The 25217-nt window shown below is 55.1% G+C and overlaps 1 protein-coding gene across 1 annotated transcript; it reads left to right on the forward strand.

Annotated features, from left to right (window-relative positions):
• The first annotated feature begins 17590 nt into the window (after nt 1-17590).
• On the forward strand, nt 17591-18933 carry LOC136548131 (uncharacterized). The gene is made up of 3 exons (XM_066539757.1): nt 17591-17743; nt 18638-18806; nt 18884-18933. Exons 1-3 carry the CDS (start codon nt 17591-17593, stop codon nt 18931-18933), a joined length of 372 nt encoding a protein of 123 aa, XP_066395854.1.
• The last annotated feature ends 6284 nt before the right edge of the window (nt 18934-25217 follow it).

Raw genomic sequence — 25217 nt, forward strand, 5'->3', positions numbered from 1 at the left:
CTCAAGGCAAAGGTATAATTGATATGAGCTTTTTGTTTTAGCACTCAAGACGCATAGTGGGTGTGAGTGTTTAGAATAGATAGCCGTACTATTAAGAGGGGTGAAACTCATTGTGAAATGCGGTTATCAAAGTACCACTAGATGTTCTAACTCGTTGCATATGCATTTAGATTCTAGTGAGTGCTAACACCCTTGAAAATGTTTGTGAAAAGTTGCTAACACACGTGCACAATGTGATACACTTGGTGGTTAGTATATTTGATCAAGGGTGGCGAAGTTGGAGTTGAAAAGGTGAAGTTGTGTAGTGACCAGACTCTGCCTCGGGTAGCGACCGGACTCTGCCTTGATACGGTCAGTGGCGTGCAGAGAAGGACGAGCTCTTGGTCTTCAACCAAACGTTGAGGAGGTGAAAGACTAGATGCATAGGGCCTACGTCCGGTCAGTGCTGACGTACACTGACGTGGTGGCGCGCGAGGCTCAGCTGTTGTGCCAGAGAGGGTCGGACGCGTCCGATCATGCTTGAATGGACGCGTCCGGTCACGAAAAATCCTCTCTGGATGCTTACTAGAAGTGACTAGACGTAGAGAGGTTGAGCGTCAGTTCGATCGGCGGTGAGTCCGGTCTCGGTTGACTAGCTGCGTGGGCGCGCGTGACTAGACTCCGCACTAGCACGTCCGATTGGCGTCTATTGCGTTCGGTCACGACTTAAGGCGTTGGCACGATCGTTTTGACTGTTGGGATCGTGCGACAGAAGTTTGAAGTGTGGGACACGTGGACGGTGATCAGCGACCAGACACCAGGTGGCATGCATCCGGTCACGTGGACCGGCGCGTCCAGTCACCCTGAATTTCTGTGAAGTGAAGGGGCAACGGCTCTATTTCGTTTGCCCCCCAATATAAACGTGGTAACCGGCCATGGCACACCCCCCTCGGCCATTTCTATTGAGAATACACCCTAGTCAGCCTAGCCAATCCTCTCTAACTCACCTTGCTTGCTTGATTCATCATTTGGTGAGACTTGAGAGCATCCAAGTGCATTGCTTTGTGTGATTGCATCTAGAGGTATTTGGTGATTGTGTTTCGCTGCGGGATTCGCTTGTTTCTCTTGGTGGTTGCCGGCACCTAGATGGCTTGGTGCAGCGAGGATCGTCGAGCGGAGGAAGGTGCTTATCTCAGACTCCGATCATTGTGATTGTGAGGGGTTCTTGACCTTTTCCTGGCGGAGAGATAAAAGGTACTCTAGTGGATTGCTCGTAGCTTGTGGATCACCATCTTGTGTTGGTTATGCGGCACTCGGTTCTGGGTTAGGCGTGTGATGCCTATTAGCGCGTGAACCTCTAAGTGGGTGAATCGCTACAATGAGGATGTAGCTTGTCGACAAGCAAGTGAACCTTAGTGAAAAATTATTGTGTCATCTTGTCTCCGAGGAATTCATTTGGTATTCATCGTGATTGATTGATTATCTCTTGTCACGGCGGTACAAACTCCACTACCTCTCTTGTATTTACTTTCCTAGTGTAGCTAATCTCTTTAGTGTAACTAGTTTTGAGAGCTATGTTGTGTCTTGTTAGTTTGGTTAGTGAGGCTCTTTAGTTAGTCTTTGAGAGCTCACTAATTTAGAGAGTAGTGACTTAGACCTTGTATGAAATAGAGATCATAGCAAAGAGAATTATGGATAGGTGGCTTGCATTTTTTAGTAGGCTAGCGCAACATTCGCTTCGTCTCATAATTATCTAACCACTTGGCTTAGTGTTGTTGTAGAATTTTTAATAGGCTATTCAACCCCCTCTAGCCATTAGGACCTTTTAGCTGGGGACCCCCGAATCGCCCCCTCTCACCAAATGCGGCTCCGTTCTCCCCGGATTGCTCCGTAGGAGGGCGCACGAAGCACCGCCAATAGGCAGACGATGACAGCAAGGAGTCCGACGACGACCACCCCACAACCTACCTAGATGTCGATCATTGCTCGATGAAGCCAGTGGTTGCGTCCCCCCGCCACGCGCCCAGATTCATTCTGTCGTACCTCTAGGTCATGGCGGAGCGGACGCTGGGCGGCAAAGGCCAGGTCGAAGGCGGAGGAAGCGTAGCCGGCCGCACCCACAACTTGTGTATGGCTTGCCTGCTTGGCTAATGGAAGGTCGCGTCCCTACTCGCCAATGCCTCGTCTGCTGTGGACGGGTCTCCGCCCCCAACGTTGATGGGTGGAGGGAGATTCTTCCTTGGCCTACGGCTGCCATGGAGCCTCTCCACGGACTTGTGCAGCTACCGTAGACCTAGAAGATCGCCGCAGTGCTTCACAGCAGATGTTTCAACTGCTTTTCCTACTCGCACCGAGTAGCGACTTGCTGGATGCCATGGCATTGCCTATGCTGTTATGGGTCCCACCACCTCGCTAGGGACTGCAAGTGGCCTAGGTTGGCTACGGCGATGACGGCGAATGCCGATCACCTGCCACTGCTCGTGGCGACAACCCACCGGCCTCCCAGCACGCGCCCCCAAGCGGTCCACCGATGACCTTGGATGGGGCCGTGTAGAGTGCCGTGGGGGGCACCTGTGGCATCGTCGACGACACCGGCGGCGCCTGAGTAAGCTGGTGGGGGACATCAGCATCAGCGCGACTGCCGACTACACCGATAACGCTGCTACTTCTACTGCGGCACGCTGCTTCCCCGAGCCTGATCCGCTAGCAGTGGCGCTGTGCGAGAGAGCTAGGCCTCCCGTATGGGTCTTCTCGGTCGACCTGATGCTGGACGGGCTCGCTGTCTCCCTCATCGTGAGCCGGCCTACGGGCGCACCAGCGTCTGGGTGTCCGTCTACTCCGGCAATCGTAGACATCGTTGGTGAACACCCGTTGGGACCCATGGTCCTCGAGTTGGACCCTCTGTCGCGGCCTAGCGTCCCCCCATCAGCAGCTGGTTGCGCTAGAGGGTGCGACCCTCGCCATGCCGCGTCGCCCGCGAGAGGCTATTCTCCGCGAGCACGCGCCGTGGTCGTAGGCGAGTTGGACCCTGTTGGACCGGGTGACGCTGGGCCGCTCTCCCTGCAGGAAGCCTTTTCTCAGGAGGCGCCAGCGTTCGTGGAGGACGAGACACCGGCCTTGCCCGACCATGGCGTCGTGGTCCAGGACGAAACGGTAGAGCCTGTTCAACTGACCAGGCAAGCACAACAACCTTCCTCCCCTTCAGGGCGCTCGTTTGTGTTCCATTGGACTCCCTTGTTTTGAAGGCCCCGCCAGGGCTGTGCAAGTCAAGGACGCCCGCCTTGTGGTTGCCACGCCGTAGTGCACGACTAGCCAAAAAGAGTAAGGCCCTGTTTAGATTCCAAAAATTTTCAACCCAAAGTGTCATATCGAATCTTGCGGCACATGCATGTAGTACTAAATGTAGACAAAAAACAAAACTAATTGCACAGTTAGGTGAGAAATCGCGAGACGAAACTTTTGAACCTAATTAGTCTATAATTAGATACTAATTACCAAATACAAACGAAATGCTACACTAGCCAAACAGTAGCCAAACCCAAAAAAAAATTTGGGAACTAAACGCGCCCTAAGGCCCGTGCTGCTAACCCAACGGTGGAGGCACATAATGTGATGATGAGACGATGGGGATTGTTGATCACGTAGCAGCAGCTTGACCAGGAGGCTGTCGACGCCTTCGAACGTGTTTTCGCCAAGCCTATCTCTCAATCCAAGCATGACACGCTGGAGGCTCTTCTCTCCACTGATCTACTGAACGTGGAGGTGTTCGCCGATAAGGTCTGGCCTTCGCGTATACCCTGTTCGCTTGAAGTTATCAGTCTAGCTTATCAGTCATGTTACCAGGCGGCTTATCAGCCGCAATTGCAGGAGGTGTCTCCTCACGTCAGTTGCTTCCTTTGTCGCCAAGCTTTGTATTTTCTTAGTTCCTGTGTGCGTGTTTTTAGGGTTCTTTGTTTGGGTGCGGTAATCCTTGGATTTCCTTGGATTTCGGCTAGCTTTGTATTTTAACAACTCTTCTTACTATTAACGAAATACGTACCTCGTGGTACGGTCGAGAAAAAGAATTGTCAAGGTAAGTGCTGGCTGCTGTAATCTTCTTTCGTACTGAGTACCGTCCGAGTAGATATCTTGATCTTTTTTATAGTCTTGTGTGCAGGATCTGGCACTGAAAGCCTCAAGACAGGCCGAGCACATCTACAAAGAGATGCCCGCCAACGTCGACAAAGTCAAGGCGGAGTACGCCGACAAGGAGAAGCAATGGCGGGCGGCCGAACTCCGCGCTCAAATTGCGGAGCTGGAGAAACAAAAGGCGGCGTTGAATGGTGAAATCAATACTGTCAAGGGGCGAGAAGGAGCCCTCAAGACGGAGGTTGAAGCCGCCAAGGGTCGCACCAAGACCCTGAATGAGAAGCGGAAGAGTGAGCTACTCCGTCCTTCAATTTTTCCTTATTAATCTTGCCGTTTGTAGTCGGGCTTTCTTAGTCTTCTGCTGCTCCACTTTGATTTGTGCAGCTAAGACAGCCGAAGCTCAAAAGTTGCAGTCGGATCTCACCGACCGGAAGAATCAGCACAATCGCGTGCCCCAGCGGCTTGGAGAGGTAACAAAATTCGGGGCCACTCTTGATAGCCAGATGAAGAGGGCCCGGCGCAAGCTTGAAAAAGCTAGGCGGATCCGTGAAGATGCTGACCGTGACCTTGTGCAGGCGATGGGCACCATCAATGCCTAGGTGCAGGACTTGTCGAGCACCAAGATCGAGCTGAGCATGCGCGAGTTGAAGGAGCTCCGGGAGGCCGTCACGCCCGTTGTCGCGCTGTTCGCTACTGAAGGTGACAACGAGCGGCCGCTGCTGGAGCTGGTGAAGGAAGTCCCTGGGCGCATCAAGGCGTACGTGAAGGAGATGGCAAAGAGCTGCGTTAGGGCGTCCCTAACAGTGCCACCTCAGCTAGCTTATAGAAATCCACGTCATCATTTTGCTCATGTGGAAGAGAGAGAAAGCAATAAATCAAAACGCCTGTCTCACGCTAGTCTCACTCAGAGCCCGAGCCCCGAGGCCATGCGTGGACCACTCGTCCTCTCTCTCCTTCTCCGTTTGGTTCTGGCTCTTGAAAAGCATACACCGCATGAGGGAAAGTGCATAGGGAAAAGAAGGCATGGGGCCCACGAAGAGTTGATTATTGAACAGGTTATGTGCTGTCTCTTATCTGATGTGGCAAACTATGAGCTAGTTAGCTAGCTTAACTGTTGAGGCTGCCCTTACGCAGATCCTGGGACTCCTTCGCGTGTTGCTCCCAAACGCTCGAGTCATGGAATTGGTGGGGCGGGTAAGCCTCCTGGAGTGAGCGATGCCCAGCTGGGTGGTGCCGAGCAAGAGGCAGAGCCTACCGCTGGGGCTTTTGTAAACTAGGCATGGTGATTTTTTTTAATTTTAACCCTTTTTTAATATAATTTTAAATCTAACACTGTCAGTTTTTTTTTAAAACTAACACTTTTGGCCGCGCCTATTGCCATGGCGCGGCCAAATGCCTGTGCCGCGCCATGTATGGCGGCGCGGCAGTGGCCTTACGTGGCGGTGACCATCACCGCTGACGCGGCAAGGCTCTGCCACACCACCGATCTTGGCGCGGCAGTGCCGCGCCCTGATCCATGGCGCGGCAGAGCCCGGTATAAACGTCGCCGCTGCCTTTTGCCCGAGCAATCGACGTTCCGCGAGAAACAGAGCAAGGCAGTGCCGCCGCGCCCGCCTTCGCCCACGCCTGCCTGCGGCCGAGGACGCCGTCCGCCGCGGCCATGTCCGCCCATGCCAACTATCCTGCCCGCGCCAGCAAGCCAGCCGAGGCAGTAAGCGAGCCGCGCCTGCCAGGCCGCCGGCCGCCCGGTGCAGCCACCGCGCCCGCACACAGGCGCTCCTCCCCCTCCGGCTAGAACCTCCGGTCATGCACGGCGGCTGCCCGCCTAGGTGCTGCAGCGAGGTACTCCACTAATATAGTTAGCATAGTTAATAAAATTAGTAAAATTATCAAAGTATAGCTAATATAGTTAGTAAAGTTAGTTAGTATACGTAATTTAATAAGTTAGTATATGTAGTAAAGTAAGGTAGTTTAGTTAGTACAATTATTTACTCTAGTTGTACATTGGATTTAGTCTAATAAGTTGTTGTAGTTAGCCTTGTATAGATGTTAATATTTGATTAGTTAGTATAGTTATAGTTAGAAAATGTAATAATGTTAGTATAGACATTACATACGATGATTTCGACGACTTCATGAAGTTTCTTGAAATGCTTTTGCAGATGGATTGTTGTATTAGAGTTTTGTTCGGATGAAGTGATAGGAGAGAAGATGGTATGTTTGAGGATATGGAAGAAGAATTGAAATGGTTTGATGAACCTCCTAGCTTCAACGACCTTTGTGTCCGTTTGAATACAAAGTTTGGGGGTGATTTCACACTCAAGGGGAGGTTTGATACTGGGAAGACTATGGCACACTATGTTCTCATGCCCTTGCGCGACCCTGCTCACTGGTCCCGCTACACAAGGGTTCTCTAAGGTTCCAATGTGCCCATGGCTGAGGTGGTGGTGGAGAATGGGTATAGGATGCATGGTCTGCAGGACGGCCCGTCCATTGATGGTTTTAGAGACAATGAACAAGAATTAGGTGTCGAAGGGGAAGCAAGCCAGGATAACATGGATTTGGATGGTCAATTGACGCAGGAGTAGTTTCATTCAACTGCAGTAGGCTGTATAAGCAACGACTTCGATGTGAATGAGTTCAAACAGGAGCAGGAGGAGCAGGAGGAGGAGGACATGATCGGTGATGTAGTTAGCAGTGATTCAGATGATTCTGATGATGACCAAGGAGGTACAGATGCTGTGGCAACACCGGCTGATGCCATGCCAGTACCGGTTCATACTATGCCATTACCAGTATGAACCAAGGTTTTACATGGTGTCCATGTTCAGGGTAGACTAGTCACAGATTTGGCTGCAGATGATAACCCTTATGATTCATGGATCAGAATTAGCGAAGCGCAACAGTATGTTCCACCACCACCTTACACAGCGACTGAGCTTGAGCAACTAAGGTCCAAGAACGTACCTTTCAGGGGTGTTCCGAACTATAGGGATGTCAGCATGACGGATATGGTAGTTTGTGATACCGGTCTCCAGCTGTGTTGGAATTCATTGTATAACCATGAGAAAGAACCCCTTAGGAAGGGGATGATATTCAACACAATGTCAGAGATAAAACTCTTCCTTCAGGACTATGCTGTGTACCACCATAGACTGTACACCGTAACTCATTCGGACCAGGAGTTGAGGTACCACTTGATATGCAAAAACGGTTGTCTATGGAGGTTAAATGCACGAAGGAGATAGAGTGATGGCAAGTGGAGGATAACTAAAGTTGTTGAACCCCACACTTGCCTAGACAATAGGAGGAAGGAAAATCATCAGCAGCTCACTGCACGTTACCTTGCTCATCGTATATTGGGCCTCATTGATGACAATAACGACATTTCGGTGTCTTCTTTACAACAGTCCATATCTGGATTCGTTAGGTACGATGTGTCGTACGGAAAGGCTTGGCGTGCTAAGCAAATCGCTCTCACGATTCGATGGGGTACTTGGGAGAAAGCATACAACAGGGTGCCCCACATCTTATGTGCAATGCATTATTACAACCCTAGCTTGAAATGGTTTGTGGACACCAGAGGGATATTTTTTCGGGACCCATTGAGGCATGTCCTCTATCGTGTGTTCTGGTCGTTCGCGCAAACAGAACATGCATTCCAGTTTTGTCGGCCAGTTGTACTTGATGGCACTTTCCTGATAGGAAAGTACATGGGCACCTTGATGATGGCTGCTGCTATTGATCCTGAGGACCAGATAGTACCCGTGGCTTTTGCTTTGGCAGAGGGAGAGAACAATGAATCGTGGTCTTGGTTCATGCGGCTACTACGTGTCCAAGTGCTTGGCCCAACTCGCACGATATGTTTGATCTCCGGCCGTCACGCAGGGCTTCTTAATTCTGCAGGTGAGCAAATAGATGGGTTCCCGCCTCTAGTACATAGATGGTGCATGAGACACTTTGCCGCAAATTTCTGGCGGCGTCAGCGGAAGAAGGAGGTATGTGACAAAGTAAAGGCTCTATGTTGTGTATGTACAGAGCACGAGTTCAAGGAGACAAAGAGAGAAGTAGACAAGATGGTAAATGCAGCGGGAAAGGCCTAGTTAGAGGCGCAGATGGAACAAAAGGCTCAGTGGGCGTTAGCATATGATGAGGGGGTTTCAGGTATGGCATCATGACTACTAACTCCTCAGAGTCCTTCAACCGTGTATTCAGCAGAGTTCGATCGTTGCCTGTGTCTGGAATTGTTGAGTTCTCCTTTCATAAGTGCAACGAATATTTTGTGAAGAGGTGGGAACTTGCAATGAGGAATATAGCTGAGCAGGGGCGTTTTGGAAAGGCCGGAGCTAAACATTTGAAGGAGGCCGAGGAATTGGCCAAGCAGCACACCGCCGAGCCGTATGGACCCCGCCGCCATATCTTTAGTGTATGGGGCAAGGGTGGCACAAGCTTGGGTGGCGAACGTTATGGTGGACGAAACTACCGAGTTGATCTTGAGAAGGTAGAGTGCAGTTGCAACGTCCCTCAGATCATGCATGCCCCTTGCTCTCATATGATCACGGCCTACAGGGTTCGCGGGTACAACTATGAGGATCTACCATATATGTCAACCTTGTATCTCCGTTCGAACACCGTTAGTATTTGGGAGATGAGCTTCGAGCCATACCTAGACCCAACACAGTGGCCACCTTATAATGGTTATGACTACGTGCCGCATCTGGATCTAATGAAGGTAGGGAAGGGTAGAAGGAAGAAGAAGCGACTGAAGGGGGACATGGATGCTATGAGAGGGTACAGCGAAGACATGTACGGCGGGGGAGATTTCAACGAGACCCGTGGCAGGAATCTTTGCTCCGTTTGCAAGCAATCTAGCCACAAGGCTAGCCGACATAGAAGACAACATGTGATTTTATATTGTATTCGTATTACATAACAAGTAGTTCAAATTGTGCTATGGTACATAATGTTTATCTGAAAAATATTAATTTGAATACTATAACCCTTTGTTTATCATTTTGTAACAGGATGGCCCCTCCCACGCCGCACCAGCTGTACCCCCTTCTTGATGTGGAGTACGACGACCCCCTTCTTCTACTGGATGACGAGGTTTCCAAGAGGCGTTCAAGGGATCCTTACATTCGTGGGACTTAGTTCATTACGTCGAACTTATGTCGAACGAATATTATCGTTGAAAACTTGTACTCATAAACAAATGAAAATATTATGTGCCAACTCGTCGTCCATTTATTAGCTTAATATTCGTTTTGTACAGCACTTGTAGTTTAGCACAACACCGACAACAACTAAATTGTTGCTGGCTGGCCGTTGGCTGACCGCCTCACCGACGCGCCATGTGCGATGGCGCGTCACCCATGTACTATGGCGCGGCACAGACCGTCGTGGCCTATGGCGCGGTAGAACCATCCTATGTGGCAACTAAACCCGGGCTACGGCGCGGCAAATGATTATGTTCATTTTATAAATTTTGAATGCATGATACAAATAGTTGTGATCACTTAAGATCGATCACTTAAGATACAATCAAAAACTCTCAGTCAGAAACATATTGAGTCAGCAACTCGTCGTCCGAGTACCAATCCTCAACCACAACCCTGTTGATGTGGCTAGGGTCACCTGCATTGCGCTGATCTGCCTTTCGCCTGTAGTAAGCGGCTTTCGCTTCATCTACGGCCTCTGCGGCCTAAGTGAAGAACGCGTCGTCATCCTCCTCCACCTGCAAGCCTGCCTCTGCTAGAGCGATGAGCTCGCTCAGTCTAGAAGTGTCGTCCTTAGCCTCCTCCGCCGGCAAGCCTGCCTCTGCTAGAGCGATGAGCTCGCTCAGTCTGGCAGTGTCGTCCTTAGCCTCCTCCGCCGGCAAGCCCGCCTCTACTAGAGCAATGAGCTCGCTCAGTCTTGTAGTGTCGTCCTCCTCCTCGTCCCCCTCATCGGACACCACAATCGGTGATTCAACGGTGCGACCAGCTCGCTTTCTGTGCTCATCTAGCTTCTTTTGTTTTGCTTTTGGAGGTTCTTCGGGCCATTTGTTCTTAGGACCATACAACCACTCCTTAAAACGACACTTCGCCATTGAATACACCTAAATAACGTGACATTAGTACATGACACATATACCTCAACTTTTGAACAAATACACTTTGCACTTACTTCATGCTTGTTTGGACACACAAACTCCAACGTATTGTCAGGGTTTATCACGGCTCGGTCTCCACAATGGCACAGAGGAGGTTCCTCAAGTCGTCTAACTGCGGCTAAGTGCTTCTCCTTAGCCGTCATTGGAGGGGGGTTAGGGGGAGGTGGAACCCACCGCTCGAAGTGCTCTCGTGGATGTCGCCCTCTCCACCAATCGTCGAAAAAGAGGTACCTGGGGTCAAACTTGTCTGCACCGTCGATCCACTGAAAGAAAAAGCACCTCTCATAGTCCTACACAATAAAAATTCAACAAAATATTAGTAACCTAGTAATACAAATGAAATGAAAAATATACGGCAATAATTACTTACATTAAAACGACTGCACGTGTGGAAGCAACGAGCCGCTGTGTCTGGATGTCTCGATTGAAACACGTCGGCCGGACGACCACAGTCACAATTAGGGACATGGAGTTCAGGAGGGACGGGGGCATCTTTGCTAGAATCGTCAGGGTACATTTCTCTAGGACGGCCCCGTTTTTGCCATAACTGCTCCCGAAACATGTCTTCCATCTAATAAAATGGTTCAAATTAAACATCAATCAAAACAACGCAAATTAATGAAAAATGTAATCATTTGCAATGGAACTAAAATATTATAAACAACAATTATAGCAACAAAAAATTACATGGCAAACATACTTCTAACTAAATAATTAACCTTAACATTGACAAACTCAAACTTATATCTTCACCATAGTTCCCAAACAAAATTTTTCTACTAACCTTAACTCCATTCATAATATCATATCCATTATTCAAAAGAAAATAAAATATGCATCAGAACCTTAAACGAGGATGAGGAGGGATGGAGGCAGCCGGAGGGGGAGGCACGCCTGCGTGCGGGCACGGTGGCGGCGTCCTCGGCCATGGCCAGGCGCGGGCGAAGGCGGGCGCGGTGGCATTGCCTTGCTCTGTTTCTCGCGGAACGTCGACTGCTCGGGCAAGAGGCAGCGGCGGCGTTTATACCGGGCTCTGCCGCGCCATGGATCAGGGCGCGGCACTGCCGCGCCAAGATCGGTGGCGCGGCAGAGCCTTGCCATGTCAGCGATCAGCGGTGATGGTCGCCGCCATGTAAGGCCTCTGCCGCGCCGCCATGCATGGCGCGGCACATGCATTTGGTCGCGCCATGGCAATAGGCGCGGCCAAAAGTGTTAGTTTAAAAAAAACTAACAGTGTTAGATTTAAAATTATATTAAAAAAGGGTTAAAATTAAAAAAAAATTCGGCATGGTTGGGTTTCAAATAAAATCTAGTATTTTTGGTGAATTTTTAGCTAAAGTTTGCAAATTCTTGTGTGTACTTAGCTTCGGTTGCTGTAGCATTTACAGGAGAGAGGAATTGTGCGGCTGACACGTGGGACCCACACTGATGTGGCAGCATGGTCCACGCGGGGCCTGATGTGGCCCATGGACTGGCTGGCGTGGTGCCAGCTCAGCGCCACACAGGCGCCATGCGTGCATGGTCCACTGGACCAGGTGCACGGGGCGAGAGGGAGAGGCAGCTCCGCTCGGCCCGGGTTGCCGAACTGCCACGCGCGACAGGGGATCTCATCGGCGCGTGTTGTGCTGGGCGATGTAGGCCACTAGAGGGGACAAGAAGAGCATGGGAAGGTAGAGGGGTTCACGACTGTCGGTGTTTTGAACCGGCGGTCCTCAATCGACTAGTAAATTTGTACTGCGTGTTCTCAATCCCGGATGGTGATGCAAAGAGACATAAGGTTTATACTAGTTCGGGTAATGGGTACCCTACGTCCAGTTTGAGAGATCGATCTTGTATTCCTTGCACCGAAATGCTCATAGTAGGGGGTTACAAGCAGGGCGAGAGAGGGAGCTAGTCCTAGGTCTCTACGTAGAGCGGCGTGGATTGCTTGAGATGTTGATCTCAAGCCGTGGGGAGCCCATGTGTTCGTCCGTGTGGTTTTGCTTAAGTTCGTCGTGTGGGCATAGGCCTAATCATCAGCCTCCGATCCCAAGAAACAGCCCCGGTCCCTCCCTTTTATAGTTGAAGGGGGGACAAGGATGATACATGCGCTAACTACACAGCATCGTGCGAATGGAGGTGGCATGTCCGAGTCCTGTAGCTTGTTACTGTGGCGGCGTGGTCAACGGAGTGGTCCCGTCCTTGAAGTACTGGGGCGACGCACCGGTCACATCCGATCCTATGCGTCGTGGGGCTCCAGTATTATCTTGAAGCGGGGCATGGCGGTCGATGTGCCAATCACTATGTGTTGACTGCGTGAGAAGCCGAGGCTTAGTTGGTGCCGAGGCCGAGCCATCGTGGGAGCCTCGGCAGACATGAATCCCGAGGTTGCCGAGGCTTGGAGGGAGCAGTTGGTCTCGTACGCTGATTCTGAGGCTATGGTGACCCGGACTTGACTCCCCATGCCGCATTGTCTCTAGGGCGGGGGTTAGGTGGCACAATGTAGTGCAGGCGCTGATCGTGGGCACAGCACCAGAGCATAGTGGCCGGTAATCCTAGCCACGCCCTGTCCTGGTCGGTATGGCGCTGATGCGACTTCTTGTCTCGTCGGCCACTCTGCAATGTCGAGCCATCGTCCGACTGAGATTGCGGGAGTGGTTGGCGCATTAATGGGACGTGACGCTCTGTTGGGGAACCCGGTCGAGGTAGAAGTGATGGGTTATTGCCGAGCCGGCCTCGAGCGATACGGAGAATCGTTGTCTCGTTCGAGGCTTTACGCACGGGGCCTCGGGCGAGATAGAGAATTGGTTCCTCGTCGAGGCCTTCCGTGCGAGGCCTTGTGCGAGGTGGAGATTTGGTAGGCCGTCGAGGCCTTCCGCACGAGGCTTCGTGCGAGGCGGAGAGCCGGTGGGCTCGGACAATGCCGGAGGTCAACCGGTGGTTTACCTTTTGGGTTTGTCTTTGGTAGGGCTTAAGTGATTCTTTTGGTAAATGTTCAGGGTACCCTGTGTTATGGTGCCCGACAGTAGCCCCTGAGCCTCAGGGAGAGCGTGAGCGCTCTTCTTGAGGTTTTGACGAGGCTTGACTTGTGGTAGCTCCTGATGGAATAGTGTTTCATACTTTGAGGCCTCGGTGGGTGTGCGTGAGCGCACCCGCCGGGTGTAGCCCCTGAGGCCCTGGGGGAGTGGATTCATTCCTCTAGGGTCTTTTTCTCATGTTGATCGAGAGATGTTATCATATTTGCCAAGCCTTCAAATGCGAGTTCGGGTCGCGGGACCTCGGCAAGATTGCAGGAAGAACCCCTGAGCCTCTGCATGGAGCGAGAGGGTGATCAGGAGTTCCCCTGACTTTTTGTGCGGCCCTCGCGCTTCCTTTTTGCTCGGAAGGAGGGGTGGAATATGCCAGGCTACCCTCGGTGGGCGCGAGCGGTGACACTTCCGATGAGCTGTTATCGGGTAAGTCCGAGTGGAGGCCCGTGCCCCGTTCGCTAGGGGTCGTCTAGCGGTCCAGAGACGCACTCCAAGAGTACCAGAGGGTTTCTCTAGTGGGTGCCGGGGCCGTTCACTGGGCCCCGGTGGCTCGGTGCCTCCCTACGGTGGGATCCCATTCGGAGACCTCCCTGCCGGTCCCGGACACGACTTTGGGCGTCCCAAGCATTTCGCTTGCTTGGGTCACAGCCCCGTATGGGCTCGCCCATGGTCGTCCGTGACTTTGTTGCCCTAGGGCGGCCGTCGAAACTTTTAGGGGCCCAGCCTTTGAACCCCTGGGACATAACGGGCTCGATGCCCTTTATCGCATTTTTTCGAGTCTTCAAGTGCGGGCTTGGGTCGCTTGCCTTTGTCTTAGGTGCAGGAGGAGCCCCCGAGCCTCCGCATGGAGCGAGAGGGCGGTCAGGGGTCCCCCTGACTTTTTTGTTCGACCCTCGCACATCCTTTTCGTTTGGACGGAGGGGTTGTTTGCCGAGCACACTCGTGTGCGAGCCTAGGTCGCTGGGTCTCGGCAAAGTTGCAGGAAGAGCCCCCGAGCCTCTGCACGGAGCGAGAGGGCGATCAAGAGTTCCCCTGGCTTTTTGTACACCCCTCGCGCATGAGGGTTTGTTTGCCGAGCCCCCCTCGGGTGCGAGCCTGGGTCGCGGGGTCTCGGCATATCTACAGGAAGAGCCCCCTAGCCTCTGCACGGAGCGAGAGGGCCGTCAGGAGTTCCCCTGGCTTTTTGTACGACCCTCGCATGTCCTTTTCGCTCAGAAGGAGGGGTTGTTTAGCCGAGCCCCCTCGAGTGCGAGCCTAGGTCGCTGGGTCTCGGCAAGGTCGCAGGAAGAGCCCCTTAGCCTCTGCACGGAGCAAGAGGGCCATCAGGGGTTCCCCTAGCTTTTTGTACGACCCTCATGCTTCCTTTTCGCTCGGAAGGAGGGGTGGAATATGCCAGGCTACCCACGGTGGGCGCGAGCGATGGCACTTCCGGTGAGCTGTTATCGGGTAAGTCCGAGTGGAGGCCCGTGCCCCATTCGCTGGGGGTCGGCTAGCGGTCTAGAGACGCACTCCAAGAGTACCAGAGGGTTTCTCTAGTGGGTGCTGAGGCCGTTCGCTGGGTCCCGGTGGCTCGATGCTTCCCTACGGTGGGATCCCATTCGGAGACCTCCCTGCTGGTCTCGGACACGACTTAGGGCATCCCAAGCGTTTCGCTTGCTTGGGCCTCGTCCCCATGTGGGCTTGCCCGTGGTCGTCCCTGACTCTGTTGCCCTAGGGCAGCTGTTGAAACCCTTAGGGGCCCAGCCTTTGAACCCCTGGACCATAACGAGCTCGGCGCCTAGTTCCTTCGTCTGAAAGGAATAGGGTGGGGGGATATCTCCCCCATCGGCTCGACAACGGCTGGCGTGCCTTTTGAGGTGATTTTCTCAGGGAGGCGAAACGACGCCTGCCGCTGCAGCGGTCGGACGCGACGTGGTGTCAGCGGGTGGAACATAACTGTTCCCACGATTAACGAGGAAAAGGTGGGCACGTGGGCGGTAAAATCGGATCAGGATTAACCGTGCCGGATCTGAGGGAAACTTCCCCGATTTCGTCGCCCATCCATTTTGCCTTCATCCTACATAAATATGCAACGAGCCTCGCCCCTCCCCTCCTTACCTTGCCTGCATTAGCTTTGTCGCCTTTGAGCCGTCGCTAGAGCAGAGAGGCCTAGGAGGAAGAAGGGAGAGAGGCAAGGCGGAGAGAGAGAGAGAGGGAGAGAGAGACTCACCGCCATAGTCAAACCCTCCATCGCACTCATGGCCGGTGACATTGTTGTCATCGAGGCGGACCCTTGGGGTCCATTCGATGTCACTGTGGAGATGCTTTAGTTGCTTATTGACGGCGGACTTCTTCGTCCGGTTACCGACCCCAACAAGCTAGAGTGGATCGCTCCATCGGGCGAGCCGGAGCCAAGGCCCCACGACGGTTACATCGTGAGCTTCGTGTCTTTTCATGAGCGCGGCCTCGGCCTTCCGGCGGACCGGTTCATGTGGGTGCTCCCGTACTACTACGGCATGGAGCTCCACAACTTCAACCCCAATTCCATCGCACAGGCGGCCATCTTTGTCGCTGTCTGCGAGGGGTATTTGGGGATTGCTCCTCATTGGGAGCTATGGCTCCACCTCTTTCGGACGGGGCATACCACCAAGCCGACGGGTACATCGGGCACAAGGAAGGCGGTGAGGGCCGGCAGCTGCACTCTCCAAGTGCGCCAGGACCGCCAGCACCTCTACATCCTGGCCTAGCTCGTGTCAACCAATCGCCGATGGTACATGAGCTGGTTCTATCTTCGCAACGACAACGGTGGACTTCCCCCTACACTAGGCGGATCATGGGGAGCTGCCCAGAGAGGTGGAAGTATGGCGTCCCGAGGGAGGATCAGCCCAAGCTGTAGCCGCTTCTAGAGGGGCTGGAGAGGCTGCGGGACCATGACCTTACTGTGGCTATGGTTGTGGCCGCCTTCCACCGCCAGAGGGTGCTGCCACTGATGGCTCAACGGCGATGCTTGTTCGAGATGAGTCCGGATGAGCCGATCGAGGGCATCCGGATGTCTGCCTCCGCCCTTTCCAACGAGGAAATTCTTCGCCGGGTGAGGGAGACAGTGGAGGCGAAGCTGAGGAGCAGTGGCTGACCCCCTTCGTGATGTGCCCGTCGTGGGGGTTCCTCTCGCTGGTAAGTCATGTGCCGCTGCAGCCCCTGAGGCCTCCTCGTTTCTCATTGTTTCTTGTTCCCTTATCCGTGTTCACCGTTCCTGCAGGGGATAAGGGACGTGTGAGCCTCCCCGCCACCCATTCCCGAGGACGCAAGGCAGCGGGCGGTCAACTGGGCGCACGCCGAGGCGTAGAAAAGGTGGAAGGACACCAAGGTGGCGAAGCGCACGAAGAAGATCCTTGCGCACGAGGAACTGGAGAAGCGCCGTCGGTAGTAAAGGAAGGATGGTCTCCCATTGGAGGTGTCCCCGTCACCGTCGCTATCGACAGACGCCTTGGACGGGGATGACGAGGGCGAGATGGGGCGAGGTCCCCTGGACCATCTCCCTGACATCGGGGAGACGGTGCCCGAGGCGTCGACAAGCAGCCCAGCGCTCCTAGGGGGAGAAGGAGGAGCTACCCTGGGGTCGGCAATCGCCCGCCTCAGGGCTGAGGCCAACACGCCCGAGGTGCGGCGCTGGGAAAGCGTGCCGTTAGCCCGGTGGGCTCGACGGCAGCGGTGGAGCAGGTGGCGGCGGGGGTGATGCAACTGCCCCCGTAGAGGACCGAGGGGGTGCCGGGGTCCGTAGAGGACCGGCCGGCGTCGGCGGATATAGAGGCCGTGCCTCTGCTACCGCCACCACCTTTGCCGACGAGGGTCGCCATGCCAAAGCGGTTGCAGCCCCGCTTGAGGTAAGCGTATTTCTGGCAGAGCCGCAACGTTTTCCGTTTGTTCTTCGGTCTCGTGCTGACCCTGTAAGTGTTTTGTCCTTAGCCAGAAGCGACCTGCGGAGGTGCCTACCTTGGCACCCCTTAAGGCACTCAAGGTGACCCCCGACTCCACCGCCCATTGGGTGGCGGAGGCGCAAGCCGCCATACAATGTGGCACGGCATCGGTGAGGGCCGACCCGAAGGAGCTGGCCACCCAAGGAGGGGCTGCCGAGGCGACCCCAACACAGATGGGGGAGGGAGCGCCTCCGTCCCGCGAGGGCGAGGCTCATGAGTCGGATGGGGCCGAGGTGCCCTCAGTTGCTGATGCCACCAAGATCGAGGCTCCTAGGGTCTCCGAGGCCGAGGCGACAGAGGCCGGGGAGCCTAGGACCGTCAAGGCCGTAGTGGCAGGGGTCGGAGTCCTCACGACCACCTAGGCCACGATGGCGGAGGCCGAAGCCCTCGGGACCACCGAGGCCGACATGATCGCAGTGAGGCTGTCGGCCCAAGAAGTGGAGATGAAGGCGGCGGAGGCCTCAGTGGCACCCTTGGTTCAAGGCCCGCCGTCGTTGCGGGAGAGCACCCGGGAGGCGGAGGTCCATCCGATCTCCTCTGACGATACTTTCTGGGCGTAGGAGGTGGTCGATGCCGAGGTGGCTGGCGCCGTGGAACAACCGGTTCCAACCCCAGGCAAGGGAAGCTCAGCCCTCGTGCGGGTACGACCCGAGCCCCATGGGTGGGATCACCCACGTGTCCTATGGCAGAGCCGGGACGACCCTGAGGGGGAGCCTCTGTTTTCCCTCGAGGACACGGCCGAGGGCGGGCGCTGGGACACCTTCGAGCAATACCGCTAGCTGGCGGAGCGGTCACTGTGGACGGCACTGTCCATGGTGGCCGACGATCTGCCTGGAGTCGCCTAGGTTCATGCTTTCTTTTCTCGTGCGGTGTCATCTTTTTCTGAGTTTTCTTATAGTGAATGACCCCTGTTCTACTCACCTAGGAGCTCGAGACCTGGTCCCTTGGGAAGTCGGTCTTTCTCCAGCGGGAGAGGGACGTCTGGGACCAAGCTTCAGCGGTAGAAGGGCCTGCTTGCCGGTGCCAACGAGCTCCTCTCGGCACGGAGTGCAGAGGTGGAGGACCTTCGCCTTCGTTGTGCCGATGTGAAGGTCGAGGCGGCCACTACCCAGGAGCAGGTCACCCCTCTGGCGGCGCGGGTCAAGGAGTTGGAGGAGGAGCTGACCGGCCTGGCCGGTGATCGGGATGCCTTTAGGTCCTAGGCTAAAGAAGCCACGGCCTTGGGCAAGGTCCTTGCTAGGCAGCTAGGGGCGGAGCAGAGTGCGCACCAGCTGATGAAAGGCGCCTTGGATGAGGCCCTTAAGGTGGCTGAGGCCTCCCGGACCGAGGCTGTGGTCTGGAGGGGAAAGGCCGAGGGTGAGTCCTATTCCCCTCGTTTTATTCGCTTTTCTTGTGTTCGCCCCCTAACTCCCTAGTGTGGTGCAGAGCTGGGGAGCGAGGCTTCTAGGGCGGCCGAGGCTACTCGGGTCGAGGCCCAGCGCCTAAAGGAGAAGGCCGAGGCTTCCCGGGTCGAGGCCCAGCACTGGAAGGAGACAACCGAGGCCTCTCGGGTCGAGGCTCGACGCTGGGAGCAGAAGGCCAAGGGTGAGTCTCATAGGCTTCCGTCCCTATTTGGCTTGTTTTCCTTTGCGCTCAACCCCATTCTGTTTCCTGTGGCGCAGAGTCGGAGGCGGAGGTCACCCGGGCAGCCGAGGCTTCCGTCGCGGTGTAGGTGGTGCTCGAGACTGAGATCGGGGAGCACGACGCGCTAAAAGGTGCTGCCCATACCACCTGCGAGGCCCTGGAGGTCGAGGGGGTTCAATCAGGTAGCTCCCTTGGGAGCCGTCTGATTACGTTGAGCGGCCAAGTGCGCGAGCGGCTCCGAGGAGCGCTGCACATGGGTGTCAAGTGCGTGCTAGCCGTCATCGCCTCGCACTACATCGGCGTTGACCTCCAGGCCATCAGTGATGGCTACGTCCTGCCCGACGATGACGAGGAGGCCGACGAGGCGATCGTGAAGCTAATAGAGGTGGCGGAGGGCCCCAGCACGGCGCTGGCCAAGCTGTTCAAAGAGGAGGTGGTCCCTCCCCCGCCATCCACCGATGCTGGAGGCCCTGAGCCTTGACCTGGGCCTAAGAGGCCATGTAAATAGAATAGGGATTAACTTTATATCGTAACGCTTGTGGCCGTCGAGGCATTTTTTTAAAGTACTCGTGCTTCTTAATCGTTTTTCTTGTATTTCCGAGCCTCTGCCCTCTGTTGTCTCTGATCAGATGTCTTTTGCAAAAAACCTCTTTGGAACCTAAGCCGCCCCTTGGGCGAAAGGTGGTGAGGGAGTGCCGTAGCCCAAAGGCGTAGGCTGTCTCGTGACTCTATCGGCCTTCTTGCCCTGAGACAGACTTTCGATCCTTGGGTTTTTCACAACCGATTCGTCAGAGCGTGCTAGAGAGTTTGGCGTAGGATTTTTTTTCGAAAAATGACTAAAAATGGTGCGTGGGACTTAGGGGGGAGTCCCCCATCTAGCCCTCGAGGGAGGCTCGGTTCTGCAGAAGCAGAGCCGTGTCTCCCTTGTGATGTTATCGTACTGCCGAGGCCCGTGATGGGGCTCAGGGGGGGGTTTCTTGAGGAATTAGAACAACTGAATAATGCTTCTTAATTGTATTTCGAGAAACAATGTATATAATGCTTGGAAATTTAAGGGTAAAAGCGACGTAGCTGTTCTATGTTCCAAGCGTTGGTGAGGATTTCGCCCTTCTCGTTGGCTAGCTTGTAGGTCCTGGGCTTCAGCACTTGGGCGATGATGTATGGTCCTTCTCATGGCGGGGTCAGCTTGTGGCGGCCCTTGTTGCTCTGCCTTAGCCTCAACACCAGGTCACCTACCTTCAGGTCTCGGCTTCGAATGCGCCGGGCCTGATAGCGCCATAGGGCTTGCTGGTACTTGGTCGAATGTAGTAGCGCCACATCTCGGGCTTCCTCTAGTTGGTCGAGGGCGTCTTCACGGGTGGTGCGGTTGCTTTGCTCATTGTAGGCCTGTAGCCTCGGGGAACCATATTCCAAGTCAGTGGGGAGGATAGCCTCGGCTCCATAGACCAGGAAGAAAGGTGTGAACCCCGTGGCTCGGCTTGGAGTGTTCCTCAGGCTCCAGATGACCGACGGGAGTTCGGCGAGCCATTTCTTGCCAAACTTCTTCAACCGGTTGTAAATTCTTGGCTTGAGGCCTTGTAGAATCATGCCATTAGCATGTTCTACTTGGCCGTTTGTCCTTGGGTGTCCTACGGCCGACTAGGCCACATGAATGTGGTGGTCATCGCAAAATGTTAGGAATTTTTGGCCGGTGAACTGTGTCCCATTGTCGGTGATGATGGTGTTCATAAGTTATGGATGATCATGCCATTAACCTATGGATCATGCCATTAACCTATGGATGATGTCATTAACCTATGGATGATGTCGGTGATCATGCCATTAACCTATGGATGATGTCCGTGAAGAACAGCACTGCTTGCTCGGATTTGATTTGATTGATCGGGCGAGCCTCGATCCATTTGGAGAACTTATCGACTGCTACCAGCAGATGGGTCCTTCTGAAGAGGCCCGACCATGTTGAGTCCCCACACGGCAAACGACCATGTGTTGGGGATAGTTTGGAGGGCCTGGGCCGGGAGGTGCGTCTGCTGCGCGTAGTACTGGCATCCTTCGCAGGAGCGTACTAACTTGGTGGCGTCAGCAACTACCATCGGCTAGTAGAACCCTTGGCGGAAGGCATTTCCGACAAGCATCTGAGGCACCGCATGGTGCCCGCAGGCCCCCGCGTGCAAGTCCCAAAGTAGGGCCTGGCCTACCTCGGTGGTGATGCATCGTTGGAGGACGCCAGATGGACTTCGTCTGTACAACTCGCCATTGCAGAGGACATAAGTTTTGGCTTGTCACGCAAGCCGCTGGGCTTTGGTCCTATCACTAGGAAGCTCTCCCCGAGCGAGCCAATCAAGGAATGGGACTCGCCATTCCGTGTCCTAGTCGGTCTGGGGAGGCTCCGTGTTGACTTCCATGACCTCGGGCTCGGCCGAAGGAGTCTCGGTGGCTGAGGGGGCGTCGAGCCCTACGGTGGGTTCGACCAATGGGCCCTCTTCCGCTGTCGAGGCACAGTTCATGGAAGGCTTGTGGAGGTCTCTGGCAAAGACGTTTGGGGGGACCGGAGCCCGTGTTGACGCCATCTTTACCAGTTCATCCGCGGCCTCATTGTATTTCTGTGCGATGTGGTTGAGTTCAAGACCGTCGAACTTGTCTTCTAGGTGACGTACCAACTTGCAGTACGCCTCCATTTTGGGGTTGAGGCAATTTGACTCCTTCATGACTTGATCGACGACGAGCTATGAGTCGCCCCGGATGTCGAGACGCCGTACTCCAAGTTCGATGGCGATTTGCAAGCCGTTGACGAGGGCTTCGTACTCGGCTACGTTGTTGGAGGCGGCAAAGTGGAGCCGAACCATGTAGCGCATGTGTACCCCGAGGGGCGAGATGAAGAGCAGACCCGTGCCTGCCCCGGTCTTCATCAGGGACCCATCGAAGTACATGGTCCAGCTTTCCGTCTAAATTTGAGCAGGTGGCAGTTGGGTGTCGGTCCACTCAGCCACAAAATCGGCCAAGACCTGAGACTTAATCGCTTTCCAAGGCGCAAAAGTGAAGGCTTCCCCCATAAGCTCGATGGCCCACTTGGCTATCCTACCCAAGGCCTCCCGGTTATGGATTATCTCTCCCAAGGGGAAAGACGACACCACGATTACTGGGTGGGATTCGAAGTAGTGACGCAGCTTGCGCCGGGCCAGGACTACGGCGTAGACTAGCTTCTGGATGTGGGGGTAGCGCATTTTGGTCTCGGAGAGCACTTCGCTGATGAAGTAAATAGGTCATTGGATGGGTGGAGCGTGCCCCTCTTCCTGCCTCTCCACTACCACGGCTGCGCTGACCACTTGGGTCATCGTGGCGACGTAGAGTAAGAGGGCCTCGTCCCTGGCTGGCGGTACCAGGATGGGAGGATTGGTGAGCAGTGCCTTGAGCTTGACCGAGAAGACCTCTCGGCGTTCCCTCTTTCGCTGGCGCGCTGTAAGGCACGCCGAGGGTCCACCAAAGATCATGAAGGCATTGTGTACCTCGGGGAACCCGTCGTCCTTGTCATCGTCCCGGTCGCCGGTGCCTCTTTGCTTGGCATCATCGTCGGGGAGCCCGAGCTTGGCGTAGTAACGCCGGAGCATGGAGCAATCCTCAAGGGCGTGCTTTACCGGGCCCTGGTGGTAAGGGTAGGGTTTCCTAAGCATGTCGTCGAAAAGCTTGGGGCCCCTAGGGCCTCGGGGATTCTTGCGCTCTGCGGCCGCGACCAGATCGGCATCAAGGACCTCCTGCTTCCCCTAGCGACCCTTTTTCTTTTTCTTGGGTAGGTGGGGAGCCGAGGCCTCGAGGGCCTCGTCCCTCCGCTTCCCTTTGGCGTCGTTGTCGGGGAAGATGGCCCCAACAGCCTCTTCGCCTGAGGCGAAGTTGGTGGCGATGTCGAGGAGCGCGGCAGCTGAGCGCGGCACGTTCCGGCCTAACTCTCGGACCAAGTCTCGGCAGGTGGTGCCGGAGAGGAAAGCCTGGACGATTTCTGAGTCGCCGACGCTGGGCAACTCAGTGCACTATTTGGAGAAGCGCCGGATGAAGTCTCGGAGAGACTCGTCCGGTTTCTGGCGACAGCTCTTAAGGTCCCAGGAGTTTCCAGGGCGCACGTATGTGCCCTAAAAATTTCCGACGAAGATCCTAACCAAGTCATGCCAGTCGTGGATCTGTGAGGAAGGAAGGTGTTCGAGCCAGGCTCACGCCGAGTCTGACAAGAGCGAGGGGAGGTTGCGGATGATGAGCAGGTCATCGTCCACACCACCTAGCTGACAAGCCAGGCGGTAATCAGCAAGCCAAAGTTCGGGATTGGTCTTGCCGCTATACTTCATGAGGTTGGCTGGTTGCCGAAACTGGGCCGGGAAATGAGCAGCGTGGATGGCCCTGCTGAAGACTCGAGGGCCAGGCGGTTCAGGAGAAGGGCTGTGGTCCTCTTCACTGTCATAACGGCCACCTCGGTGCGGATGGTAGCCCCAGGCGGGCCCCTCATCATCGTGGCATCGTCGCCTGCTGACCACCTCATGGTCACCCTGCACCTCGCATCGGTTGCTGAGGCGGTCGAGCAGCAAGGGGACCCTATGGGCTATCGGTGCCTGAGCGGGCTTGAGGCGTATCGAGGCCTCCCTATTCTGTCGAGGCGGTGCCGTGGGAAGGTCCAAGGCGCCCCCACGCTGTCGAGAGGCGGAACTCTCGGCTTGCTGCATTGCGGCGGTCTCGAGGAGCTCCCGGAGCTCGCCGTGGGCCCGTCGCCCCTCCGTTGTAGAGGGCTCGGTTATCCTGCGGACTAGCATCACTGCAGCCGCGACGTTCTGGCTAGCGCGATTGAAGATTGGGGGTTGCTCACTCCCTTCATCGTTGTGGATGCGGTGGTGGACATCGCGGGCCCTCCGTCGGGCTCCTCCGCCATCGCTGTGGCCTCGCTGCTCCTGTTCGAGAGTGTCTCGAAGCTGTTGCAGGAGGAGTTGGTCTTGTTGGACCTTAGCCTGAAGCTCATGGAGCTGTTCCAGGTCCGAGCGTTGAGGTTGTGCGGGGGCAAGGTTTCCGCTCCACGCTGCTGGTGGGACAACACGCGGAGGTGTGGCGACGTCCGCTCCCTGGTGAAGCGGGGAACGGTTGCCTGCCCTCTCGTCCTCCTCGCCTGCTCTCGGCATCCCGAGCCCGACGTGGAAACACACGCGAGTGGGGTCGTAAGTGCCTTGGTCGTCGAAGTCGGAGTAGCCGAAGCAGTAGTCGTTTGTGGCCAAGAAGCGGCACATGGCTTCAGGGTCATGGATTCCAGAGAAATTCGCTCTAGCCCACGCCTCGTCCTCCTCCGAGGAGTCAGTGTGGGTGTGGGTCGAAGATGTGGTGTCAAGGTCAAGGGCGAAACGTTGGTGGTGTCTCGAGGGCTCTGCGTGAATGGAAGCGTAGGCGTAAGCATAGGAGGTGGCGGCGTTTCTCAACCCGAAGGGGTACGGGGATGGTGCCATCGCTGGGTTTTGCTCCGCCTGGGTTGGCTCCTCAGGACGTGGCGGGGTAAAGCTTGATGACGGGGCATCTCCACATGCCACCGGCGTCTTTCCCTTGTCCAGGCTCAAGCTAGATAGGTCCCCAACCAGGGACCCTATGCCAACAGCTAGACGCGGGATATCGGTGGAGCACGGCGCGTCGCCCTGAGCTTGCGTAGTGTCGTGGTGGTTCTGCCCGTGTCGCGCTTGGCGAGCGCGATGAGAGCGGCCGCCCGGGCGTCGCCTGCGCCTAGGCTGCCGGTGCATGGCGTCGTCGTCGGCCAGTGGGGCTCGGGGTTGAGGAGTACCATGTCGTACTCATGCCCTAGAGACATGAACTCTAGGCTCCCAAACTAGATCACCGTGCCGAGACGCAGTGGTCATACGGGGTCTGCCATCCGGAACTTGTTGGGATGATGAAGCTGACACGCAGAGGCCCCTACCTGGCGCGCCAACTGTCGATGTTTTGGACCGGCGGTCCTCAATCGACTAGTAAATTTGTACTGCGTGTTCCCAATCCCGGATGGTGATGCAAAGAGACACAAGGTTTATACTAGTTCGGGTAATGGGTACCCTACGTCCAGTTCGAGAGATCGATCTTGTATTCCTTGCACCGAAATGCTCATAGTAGGGGGTTACAAGCAGGGCGAGAGAGGGAGCTAGTCCTAGGTCTCTACGTGGAGCGGCGTGGATTGCTTGAGATGTTGATCTCAAGCCATGGGGAGCCCGTGTGTTCGTCCGTGTGGTTTTGCTTAAGTTCGTCGTGTGGGCGTAGGCCTAATCGTCAGCCTCCGATCCCTAGAAACGGCCCCGGTCCCTCCCTTTTATAGTTGAAGGGGGACAAGGATGATACATGCGCTAACTACACAGCGTCGTGCGAACG

The sequence above is a fragment of the Miscanthus floridulus genome, chromosome 4 (assembly GCF_019320115.1).
Source record: "Miscanthus floridulus cultivar M001 chromosome 4, ASM1932011v1, whole genome shotgun sequence".
NCBI classification, from domain to species: domain Eukaryota; kingdom Viridiplantae; phylum Streptophyta; class Magnoliopsida; order Poales; family Poaceae; genus Miscanthus; species Miscanthus floridulus.